The following is a 12,317-nucleotide window of genomic DNA, read 5'->3' as shown; positions in this document are numbered from 1 at the left end:
CTAGCAACTATATATATATATATATATATATATATCATATCCAAAAAACTTGAGCTTAGCAGTCAATCAAGTCCAAAGTATTTTTGGTCTGACAAACAAGTTAGACCCAAAACATTTGGATTTAATCATTATCAAGTTCTAAGACTATATGTTTGATCTTACATGATCTCTTAAATTAAAAGTATTAAAAGCATAATAAACTGTCATGTTTCTCATTCTAAAATAATTATGTGAATCGTTCATATCTGATGTAATAATTTTTCTATTCTCATAGGTGTATACAATATCTTTTAAGTGACATACTAACTATTTCATTAATGATATGTAAGGGATATTTGTTTCTCATTAATGTCACCGAAAGTAGAGGACTTTCTTGTCCTTTCTTTTTATTAAAACGACAAGGTTTAACGGGTATAAATAACTCTAGAACCATCCAGATAAGAGTTCAGAACTTTTTATTTCTTAAGATAAACTTATATAAATTTCAGATCATTAATCATCTTAAAACTAAAAATAAACATTTTTATTTCTTGAATTTAAAGTTATTTTAAATTATTTATTATTTTTCTCATAAATATACCAATTTTATATGGTTTTTAAATCCTCTAATTGAAAATATTTTTGTAAATACTCAAACTTTTACTATGAAACTAGAATTTCTTGGTCTAAAAAGAAAAATCCAAATATATAAACATATTAATTAACCACAGTATATCTCAAACACTAAATAACAGATATCTGGGACATCAACACCACCTTACTGTATTCTGTACATTAACTCGGAAATTCTACAGCAACCTCTGGCACAACTTAATCAAGCAACATAGATAGTTCAGTCTTTCTGAAACCATCTATCTACCAGTGCCATTAATTTTACCTGCATCTTCTTTTTTAGGGTAGTATATGTTATCTGCGCGCCTTCATCCTCTCTTGCGACCCGTAGATTGGAGTTTCTGCATTGATGTAAGCATTGATCAGAATCTCAAATGGCTTAAAACGGTTTGTATAACCTATCTCCCTCATGCTCTGGAACAAGTTCTCCGTGCTATGTACATCACCTCGTTTTGCATACTGCTCCATGACAGCAATGTATGCTGTGAAGAAAGGCCTCTTCCTCCTCCCCCGAGCTGTCTTAGGTCAATCGGATCGAGCCAGATTAATTTCTTTTTAAAAACAAATCTGACTTCCATTAATTTTAACACACACAATTAATTTAATTTGAGAGCTGCTCTATACTTTTCTTCCATTGTTCTTTACATTTACTCTCATGAAATGATGATCAGTTAATGTGTTACGTGCAATCAAGTTTTACATGGTTGTTTCTGCCTTTTTTCAAAGGGCATGACGAGATCTCTACTGGGATTTCACGTCCCCTCAACCCTAAAATTAAGTCCCTAAAAGTATTAATGTAACAAAAATAAAAAAAGAAAAAATTCCCTGAAAATAATCACCCAAATTAAACAAAGTGATCAGCCCTTCCTCCCCCAGAAACCAGGCCACCCTCCAATCCAATAGCAGAAGATTTTGTCTTGCCCTTAATTCTCTTGCTTTCGAACTTTCCCATAACCTCCATCAACAGTTTCATAACTTACCAATTCATTTGCACCGAAAGATCAACTCTGTAAACCTTCAGCAGAAGGATCAGAAGGTATTAATCTCAATCGTTAGAATTAGTCCACAAACATTGCCTTACCTTTCTGATCAAAGCCTGACGAAGAATAAGCTTAGTTCTGGTCCATTGTTTCCATCAGGGTTCAACATATAATAGGTCTCTGAGTCTTTGGACCCTGCCACACGTTCAAAGAATGCCCGCATGTACGTTAATTCTCCATCTGTAGGCTGATCTGCTCCATCTCCTGTAGGTATTACACCAGCTCCCATTGAAACAACACGCAAGGTTTGCATTACATTTAAATCTTCATCGGTTGGCTCTCTCTTGACCGCATAACCACACTTTCTACCATTACAAAACAATGTCCATATCGGCTCGTCCTCAATCTTCGTCTTATCATTTGCCTTCTTCTCGCATTCCAAGGCAATCCTAACAAGCCCCACTCCCATATCTTGAAGGAGTTTTCCTGTGGGAATTGTGAGTTCAAGCAATAAAATAGGTAGGGACCCGGGGCTTTCTTGGATGGCAAGACTAACCCTAGCTTTCCGATGCCCAAACAGGGTTCCGGTCATGCGGGTCCCACCAACGTGCCCGTCATGGAGGCGGTTTCCATGGAGCGAGACGGGGATCTTGCATGCTGGAGTGATGATAGGGAATGACCGGAAAACAGCCCGGACACGGCGGAATATCTTATTGTGCTTTGATGAACCTTTCTTGCCATTTGGTTGATGGAGGGAGATAGCAGGCTGGATTGGAGACATTGGGTTCGTCATTCCAGAAGATGGGGAGGTTGGGGGTGATGGAAAGGTCGATGGCGACCGGGACCGAGTCTGTACCGGCGTGAGAGGATATGGTGGGGTTGATGGTGGGATTGGCATGGTGGAGGCTTGTAAGTCCTTGGTGGGCTTAATTTGGTAGGCTTAGTGGCGGTGGCGGTGGCGCATATATAAGAAGAATAGAGTTGAGGCATGCACGTTCAACTAAGGTGGTTTGTTCTTGACTTTCTAAATATTTCCGTAAGGAAGAGTTGAGACTTTCTTCAGTTTTTGTTCTTATATTACAATTGATTTATGGTTAAGAATTTCTAGTTCTGTAATTACCCTAAAGATAGTTTGATAGTTGTAGTTCTTGGATCGACTGCTGGCAAAGATCTGATGCTTTCTTGAAGCCATTGAATTAATAGGCTAATCTGGTAGTTCTTTTAGCTGAACAACTTGAAAACTTTGCTACTTTTGCCAGCGAAATTATCAATATATTTGTTAATTTCTTACATATAATTGAATGATGAATTGGTAAAACTTTTACTTGTTGGTTGATCTTACCAAATATATCTCTAATTCTACCCTAATTTAAAATAAATAAAAAAGAAGTTATTACATCCATGTTAGAGGATAGTTGCCAAAATTCGAGGAAGAACTCGAAAAAACAATTTAGGTTTATGGTTTCTCGATAAATTTAGAGCAATTATTTTTATTAAAAAAATATTATTTTATTTTTAAAAAATAAATTATTATCATTAACATTGAAGTTCCTAAATGTGACTAAATCAATTTGTTTATTCAATTTAAAATTTAATTTAAATTAGATTTCAAATCTTAAAATTTTTAAATCCAATATCGGAAGTCTTGAAGATTTAAATATTTACCAAAAAAAAAAAGTTTTGAACTGGACAGTGTTATCTTGAAGATTTTGTTGCTTATGCATAAACACTTGGCATGCTTAATTAATTAAGGATTTTTATACTTTTTATCTATTAATCTTGCGCAGTTGCAGACATGTAGGGCATAAAAAAGCAGTGATTGGCATGAAAATATAGGGATCATTATATATCCACTATAAATGTTGCTAATATTCGGGAAATTTTGCATTGAAGCATTGGATAAATTAAAATAAATAAATAAAGAAGAAAGTTAAAAAAAAATAATAACATATGTGCCAAACTGCAAATCAATGCTTAATTATCTAAAAAATTTAAATTCATTAATAAATTTTTATCATCTATACAGTTACCCTCAGGATTCTTGTTTTTATTTTTATTATTTTTGGTTTAGCTGACCTTATGGTTGACAATTGCATTAATAAATTCACCAAAAACAGAAGTCAAAATAAATTTAAAATGTAAAAAGAAAAAAGATAGACAATTTCCTTGAGGGAAAAAAGCTTTTGAAATGTCTACTCTTTTCGTATTGTTTTCCTGAGTCAAGAAAAAAAAAAGAGGATTCTGGCCGTGAACAAATCAATGTCCTTTCTTTAAAAAATCTTGAATTCGAACATCTCATTGAAAGCCAATAAAACTTGATTTAAGTTGAAGACACAAATGGATATTTACAGCATGCAGTGAAGAAGACGGACAAGTCTCAAACACATGGATCAGTAATTTGCTGGACTGAGAGTAAACAAGAACAACAAATACATTAGCTTGTATGTCACTGCTTACTGAATCCATCTGTATATGCACCTACCAAAACTGAGCTGAGTGGATGCAGCAAGTTATCCGACCTAGCACCTAACCATGCATACTAATTATACATAAATCCCTGGTATATACATATGAGATGAGCACTTCAAGAGGATCTTTCAAGCTTTTTTTAGAGGAGTACAATACTTATTCAAGGATTGTTGGCTTCGTCCTACTTTTGAAAAACATTACTATAAACTTTGAAAATCTTCTCTCAGGATTTCTTCACATATGCTTGCCTGGATTTGCTCTTATCTGTCGATATCCATGACCAAGGATTGGAACCTCAGCATCACCTCGGAAATTTGGATAGGAAGGGAGATCGTGGCCTTGAGGCTCATTCCAGCGGCAATTTAGGGGTTTTGTTTCTCTGGAAATTCCTTGCTTGGAATTTACTGGTGCTGAGACAGGAAAATCTCGTATGTTTAGGTCCATCTTACTGAACATGAGATTTGCAATGGCTCTGTCAATGGCGTTGGTCTCCATTTCGACTGTCGTCTTTCCACCAGACCTGAACATGAAGTTCACTTTCTTATCAAGATAGCTCGATTACCAATGCATTATACAAGGACATATGCAGTGAAGTAAATGGAACTCAACAGATGCTTGATCACCCAAATACCACTGATGTGATGCATTTGTTTTTGTTTGCAGAGATTTACATGGGAGTTGTCACTTTATGTAATTACTTCCAGATGCTATTAATGTTGAATCCTAATTGATATGAGAGCAACATGAAAGTAGTATATGTGAAGATAGATAATGTCAACCATTTACCAAAAAAGTTCAGGGTACGCTTACCGGTTAACAGCTGATACATATATAACAAAATCTCAGGATCAGTTGGAGACTAACAGAGATAAGAGCTCTGGTCATCAACCCATTTCCAGATATACTTCTATTTTGATTGTCAGTACTTGACAGCAATCAGTTTACGAGAACAACCTTAAAATATTAAGGCCTTAAATTATAATGAGATAAGCATTCTAATTAAAAAAAAAAAAAGTGGGATAAGCATTAGGCAAATATTGTGCAAGTACCCCATTTTCTCATCTTCACCAGTACCCGGTGTTTCCATGGACAGGTCTCCATTTTGGTCCTGTTCTATAGGATGTTGCTTTGAATTGCTGGCTAGCCGGTACAAGGCATCACGAAAGCAAATTCTAGTCTTATCATTTAACTGAAAAGAAAAAAAAAATCATTAGGATTTGGTTTTGCTTGTTAAAAAAAGGGGGCTCTTGGATGTTGTGTTATACCTGGGCCATAACCATTTCTAGCTCCTGTAGCGTAGATTGTTGAAGAGATGTTTCCTCGTCAACAAGTCCAATCATACCATCATGCTCAGAAGGGACCAAGACATTAACCAGCGATGCCTTGAAAAAACATTACCATAATTAGTTGAACTTGCAAGTCTCACAAACTAAAAATCTTCATTGGAACCAATAGGCATCTGTCCTTGCATTACTCTCTACTCTCTCGCTATTCGTCACAGGCAGTATGTGTATATAGATGAAAGCAGAATGCTAACTAAGATCTACTGTTATGCAAAAAAGGGACAACCGACATATAAGGTTATTAATTTTCCGGACTACACCAGAAAAAGTTTTTAGAAATTCAACCCACTGTTCAATGGCATGGGTGTTTGGAGTCGATGTAGGCTAAGCATGTTTTGAGAAAGGAGTTTCTTGAAGGAAATATAAGCCAAGTGTATAAATATAGCTAGAAGGAAATATAAGCCAAGTGTATAAATATAGCTAGTACCATTATATGAGCAAACAATACATGATGAAACAAATGTTGACTCGTACAAAAAATTGATGAAATAAAATTTCCAAAATAATATAGAAAGCATGCTATGGTCATAACCAATGAGTATTTATATCACAATTAGCTGAGATAATGGCAGGCCTAAGACACTGAGGCCTTGACTGCCCCATTCTCATCTAATGGGCATAATTTGCAGGTGATTGTGTCTAATTTTCATGTCTGGAGACACACTGGTGTGACAACAAACAACAAACAACAAAATCTAGGTCAGGTCTAAACAAGGCTGGAGCCTAATGCCACGTGCCTGTGGTTTCTTTGATGATGTTTCGTCCAAATATGTCCATGATAGGTGCATGAAATTAGACTCCACCCTTGTGGATTTAAACGCACCCTTATGTTCATGATACAACAAACAAATTTTACACAAAATGTATCCCAGCAACAAGCAGAGCTGAATTCTCTGTGTTGCCAAAGACGAGAGTAAAAGAAGTCATTCTCCTAGAATGATTAAAATGGATATCTTCATAAGCAAGAAATGAAAGAACCTAGTCAATATTATTGTTAAGATAGGCGAAGGAAACGGGAAAAAAAAACCAATATTTTTTCTAAACCCAAATCAAGGAGCTCATACAGAACTGTGGATTAAATTGTGCTAGGTCCACAGAGAATAAAAAAATGTGCATATGCATGTATACCTACAACAATAAAACCCTCTCTTCATCCAAGAAACAAGTACAGGCAACAGGGCTAGGGTCTTTAAAGCTTATCAAAGATTTAGTATGAACCATGAATTTCATTATAGGAAATATGTGAAAAAGATATGGTCAATCATTGAATTAAAGGTAATAAAGAGATGGAAAATCTCACCTTTACCGGTGCCAAATCCTTTTGGTCTGAGTTGCATGGATTGAAGTGTGAAGCAGCAACTTCACCTTCCTCCCAACTTAATGATGGAGAAAATGCATGTGTTTTGAGATACTTTGAGCTTCCCATGCCATGTGCATCATTCGAGATACTTTGCAAATCTGACATTGTGTCTGTGAAGCGATTGTCAGCAGATGCCATGCCACATTCTGCTTCAGCAGAAAAGCAAAACGAGCCGTTAAGATTTTCATTCCTGGGTAGATCCTCGAGAAAGGAACTCCTGCAACAAATGGAAATGAGAAAAGATTAATAAGATTGACAAGGAAGCATCATATTTGATAGAAATAACAACCACATGTAGGGAGATGTTGGGCACCCCATGGATATTGAATGGCTCTATTATGTCACATGTAGCGCTGCAAGCACAAGAGATTGCCATATAATGAAGGTGGCACAAAGATAGGTGCCATCACCACAAATACTGGTATAATCCATTTGTAGGAACCAAGAATTCTACCCATTTTGTCATGATGGATAGCAGTGTTTTAGCGCACACAACTAAGGGAGCATTCGATTTCCATGGGGTGTCCGAGCATGCTGCTAATCAATATGACAAGCTACAGCACATTTGATACTACATGATTTCTTAAAGGCATTAAATTAATCCCAGAAGTTACGCTTGTACAGGAAAAATTCATCCAGTTGTTCGATTTCTGAAAGATCATCAAGCTGGTAATCTGGCTGGTCACATGAAAGAGCAGTCTGGGGAAGTGACTCTTCAGATAATCTTCCACTGATGCTTGAACCACTAGACTGATCTTTACCATTGTAGAAACTTTCAACTTCTTTGCTCAAAATTTCACCATTGAATTTGAGTTCCTCCCCAGTCAATTTTGAATCCATAAGAAAGCGTTTGTTAGAAAACTCATGACTTTCTGATGCATCTGCACACCATTTCGACCAACTCTCTGGTGATGGAAGCCTATCATATACTTCTCGATCCTCTGGAACCACAAAATCATCAATACCACTTCCAGAATACCACTCCATGAGATTTTATCTGCAGAAAAAAGAAAAGAAAACAATCCCCGTTTGTCAAAAAAGGTACCATAAAGATAAAAAAAAAATCTAATAAAAGTAGAAAAGCCAAGCAATACAAACAGTTCATAACTAATTCAATATCAAAGAGTACACCTAATTTTATTACTAAATCCAAGATTTTGAACAAAATCACAATTGCGAAGAACTTGTTTTATCATACAATACAAGCCTGAATCTTTAACTTCATCAGTTAAGTGGATCTGCAGGTTCTACCTTAAAACTAGAAATAAGCAAGTGAACTGCAATTAATGATTTTGATTATTCCAGTTCCTTTCACTTCCCATCAACCAAAAACTTAAAAACCGATAGAATATCAACACATAGACAAAGTATCATAATTTATCAACCAAACAGAACAACCAAGACCACATAGCATAAAAATCAACCCAAAGACCTCAAAAAAAAAAAATCATAATCCACCAACAAATTGAAGAGGCTTAAAGTAATTATACTAAAGAATTCAAACTTCAAATCATGAGTAAGAATCATATAAATACAATCAACAAAACAAAGAGAAAAATTATGAAAATCAAACAAAAGTAATCACACACAAACACATATTCATCATAACATACATGCATATCTCACAAGCCAAAGACTAAAACTTTGACACTATAAACCGAACTAAATATACACAATAAGCATCAAAAGAAGAAGAAAAAAACCTTGAGATTGTTGGGTGGTGGGTTTCGATTAAGAGAATGACCAAGACCCAGTTGCTAATATAGAGAAATGAAGCAGCCCAGATGATAAGAACAGCAAAGAAACGATAAAAAATACAAACTTTGATGGAGGTTTTTGTTGCCTTGGAAAAAGATTAGTGCTATTCGCTAGATGTAAAACAGAGGCGGCCCTGTTTTCCTTTGCAGCACCTTATAGTAATATAGTTTGCAGAGTAGGGAGAGAGAAAGTGAGGCTAACTTGTGTAGAGAGAGAAAGTGAGTAGTGGCTGAAAACTTAAGTTGAGATTTGTGGCTGAGAACCTCCATCAAAATCTTTACTCTCATTGGTCCACGTATTAGAATCTGGACCCACCAAATTAGAAATCATGGTCCTGGTGTTCTGCTTGTGATGCGTCCGAGTAAAGTAATCCCCGTTGAAGACTTTTCCTTTCTCGAGCAAAAATAGTAAAATACCCTTCTTTTTTAATAAGAGGCCAAAGCTCTCTACCTGCAATGGTGGACGTGGCTAGCTTGGTCTTTTGCGTGGATGGTTTCCGGGGGGCCACGTATCGCTTCCCTGATGGGTTTTCGGGGGGACACGTGGCAACATGCAATGTCTTTGATCTTGACACGTTGCATTGAGCAGGGATCTAGTACAGTGTTAGTTGGTGTCAAGGATGGGTGAGTTGCCTTTAGTACAAGAAGACGAGAGCCACAGAGTTTCTGCAGTTTGTGTGGTACGGAGGTTAAGACAAACTCCGGGGACTTGTATGACGATGACGATGCAAATTGTCCCAGGTTGTTGTAAGAAAATTGGGATTGGACCGAAATGGAACCGACTAATATTTTTTTTTTTTTAGTTTAACGTGGGTGTCTGGACCAGCTTGTGCGCACCTCGACTAATCCCACGAGCCCTGAAGTGAACGACCATGTAAGCCTCCAGTGGCCATCATATGAGCAACCACAGGGCTTGAACCTGAGACCACAGAGGAAGCAAACATCGTAGCACCGACTAATATTTATTTGGTGGTGTCCAGGTGAAATGTTCCTCCAAGACCTAATGTTCATTTTTATTGTTCTGCGTTTGAGCATTTATCCTTGTCACTACCACTTTGTGATGCTATTCATTGTTGGGTTCTTGAAATTTAGTTCTCCAATATAGTAATTAGGGTTCGTGTTTTATTGCTCAATATTAGAGTAATTCTTTTCATGATGATACATTTAAAAATACAGTTTTTCTCAAAAAAAAATATTAGATTAGTGTTCATACAAATTTAAATCTATAAACATTCAAAAAATAAATTTATAACAAACATATTTTCAACACAGATATAATAATAGAATTTTAGCATGCATACTAAGTATATATTTAAATTTGCAATTGATATCAAATCAAAAGTCCTAGTATGCATACTAATAATATAAATTATATATGTTTGAATTAAAACTAAGAAGGATATTTGTTTATTGAAACACTTTAAAATAATAAAACTTTTGTTATTGTCAAAGATGAATCATTTGTCCTTAAAGGTTCATTGCTCCTCACTTTGTGCAAGTAGAATGTTTGTAATAATCTTTTCAAGATTCCAACAACATCACTTTATTGAGATGCAATTCTAAATAAGATTTTTGAATGGAAGTAAATGGACTCAATAATCTTTCAATAAAGTGAACCTAAACTCTGGATATGGAAGGAAAACCAATGCGTAAAATGAGATCAAAAACACTAAAATTGAGGTGAGGAAGAATGAGTAAAACTGAAGAGAAAAAAAAATTAGGTGAAATTCTTCCCCTACCTCCATTTTAAAATTTAAAAAGTTAAAGAATTAATTCTGATAACAACTAGAATAATTTCCATCATTACCAATTTTGATTAACCACCATAAATCCAGAATTAAACTTGATTTTTTTAGCCATAAATCTAAAAAAATTTAGCTGAAAAAATTGTTCAAGTTTGTGAAAAATACTTCTAGAATAGACTATTCAGGTCCTTACATTCATCAGAATCTTTTAACAAAGTGAATCTAAACTCTAGATTTTGAAGGAAAACTAAAATTTAAAGTGAAAAGAAAGATATTAAAACTAAGGCGAGGAAGAATGTGTAAAATCTAAAAAACTATCTTTATGTAAAACTCTTCTTTCACCATCTTTTTTATAGTAGATTTTAGAAATTATAAATTAAAGAATTAAATCCGGTAACAATAATAATTAATTCGCATCATTATTAACTTTGATTAGCCACCATAAATCCACAATTAAACTTGAATATTTTGGCTATAAATCTAAATTTTCTTGGGTGATTGGTATTGCTTGGGGACTAATCACCCAAGAAGCATGAGACCCATCACCCAAATGCCTTGGGTGCTAGCATGCCTGGCACCCATGCCGAGCTCCAGGCCAACACCCTTATGAGCTTAGGCGCATGCCCGAGCTTAACTACCACAGGCCCAGACAATGTGTCTGAGCTCATTTTTCATCTATAACAGGTTTAGGCAACTCGTCTGAGCCCAATATTCTTTTGGGATATTTTTACAATATTTTATCTTATGAATGTTTGTATAAGGGATATTTATCTCTCATCAATGCATGATTAAGAGATACCATTAAGGTAAAATTACACTTCATTACCTTCTCTCCACAAAAAGACAAGACTCGTTGACTATAAATATCTCATGAATCCTTCAAAATTAAGGTTTATAATCTCTTTATTCTCAATATTTTTTGCATACATATTTTTAGTGTTTATCTCTCTAAAATATTATTTTACTTTTTCTCTCTACAAAGATACTTATTTAAGTATCTAAGAATCTCTATATCTACCAAAGATGACATTTTACAAATTCTAGTGTCTAGCCCTCTCGGCTTACTAAGTATCAACCACCTACTATCTAGTTACTTTAATTTACTAAACACTAGTTACCAACCAGTTTAACTATAAAAAATAATTTAAACTGTTAAATTAAAAAAATTAATTAATTATACAACATATAAACCTTATTCCTTTAGGATATCATCAAGAATTATGCACGACGTCAATCGAATTGTCTTCCGATCTCTACAGTCCACATGAATTTAAAGGCTTGAGATCGGTGACATTGCTAGACTTGTCTTTTATCCGGAAAAAATGCAGCAAATTCTGAGTTTAATAAATTGTCCACAAACAAAACCATATCAAAGTTTAAAGAAAAACACATGGATAAACCCTATATCCTCCTCCATTCCATATAGTCCACTCAAAATCGAAACAACACGGGATGTTTAAGTTGATAATACTTGCCTTTTGTCCTCGCCATGAAAATGCATGCGATTTTGAGCTAGACAATTAGTCGCCATAAATTGTTATCACGTCCAAAATTAAAGAAGAAAGACACCAATCTCACACAAAAAATCATCAGCATGATGTTGCTTTGGGTTTCGTATCTATAACTGGACTAGCTCTGAATCTTCCACCTCACTGAATTTGGTATTGGTCAAAGCATTTAGCTTAATTGATAGCCACATCTTTTCTCTATTGCAACATATATATAATTAAATTTGAATCCGAATCTCCCTTTTTCTATGATTATTACTTGATTTCATGCATACAGGTCCTTGTAAATTGGGATACCAATGGAAACATTCTGGGGATCAATATTAAAGAAAAATCAGAGAGGGAGAGAGAGAGAGGAAGAAAACATTGCATGATTTCAAAGCATATAAAACAATGAACTATACTCAAAATTGTACTCTCCATAAAGGAAAGGAAGAGCGGTTTTGAGTTCAAATCCTTCACTTACTATTATTCAAAGAATCAACAAAGTTAATTTCAGAATCCTGCCTTGGCATTTAGAACCCTTAGGCAATCTCCAAACAA

General features: G+C 35.1%; 2 protein-coding genes across 2 annotated transcripts; both read right to left on the bottom strand.

The window, feature by feature from the left end:
* Positions 1-779: 779 nt before the first annotated feature.
* LOC7455802 (protein MIZU-KUSSEI 1) lies at positions 780-2,690 on the bottom strand. Its single transcript, XM_024597151.2, has one exon. The coding sequence runs from the start codon at positions 2,488-2,490 to the stop codon at positions 1,702-1,704; it is 789 nt and encodes a 262-aa protein (XP_024452919.1). The 5' UTR covers positions 2,491-2,690; the 3' UTR covers positions 780-1,701.
* A 1,315-nt stretch (positions 2,691-4,005) lies between these two features.
* On the bottom strand, positions 4,006-8,725 carry LOC7455803 (protein LNK3). The gene is made up of 6 exons (XM_024587159.2): positions 8,468-8,725; positions 7,387-7,761; positions 6,705-6,981; positions 5,327-5,443; positions 5,111-5,250; positions 4,006-4,581 (listed from the first exon to the last, which is right to left on the bottom strand). The coding sequence occupies exons 2-6, from the start codon at positions 7,749-7,751 to the stop codon at positions 4,296-4,298; spliced, it is 1,185 nt and encodes a 394-aa protein (XP_024442927.2). The 5' UTR covers positions 7,752-7,761; positions 8,468-8,725; the 3' UTR covers positions 4,006-4,295.
* Between the last annotated feature and the right edge of the window lie 3,592 nt (positions 8,726-12,317).

The sequence above is a fragment of the Populus trichocarpa genome, chromosome 1 (genome assembly GCF_000002775.5).
Source record: "Populus trichocarpa isolate Nisqually-1 chromosome 1, P.trichocarpa_v4.1, whole genome shotgun sequence".
NCBI lineage: Eukaryota > Viridiplantae > Streptophyta > Magnoliopsida > Malpighiales > Salicaceae > Populus > Populus trichocarpa.
Note: the sequence above shows the minus strand (reverse complement) of the source record. Positions and strands in the feature narration are given on the sequence as shown.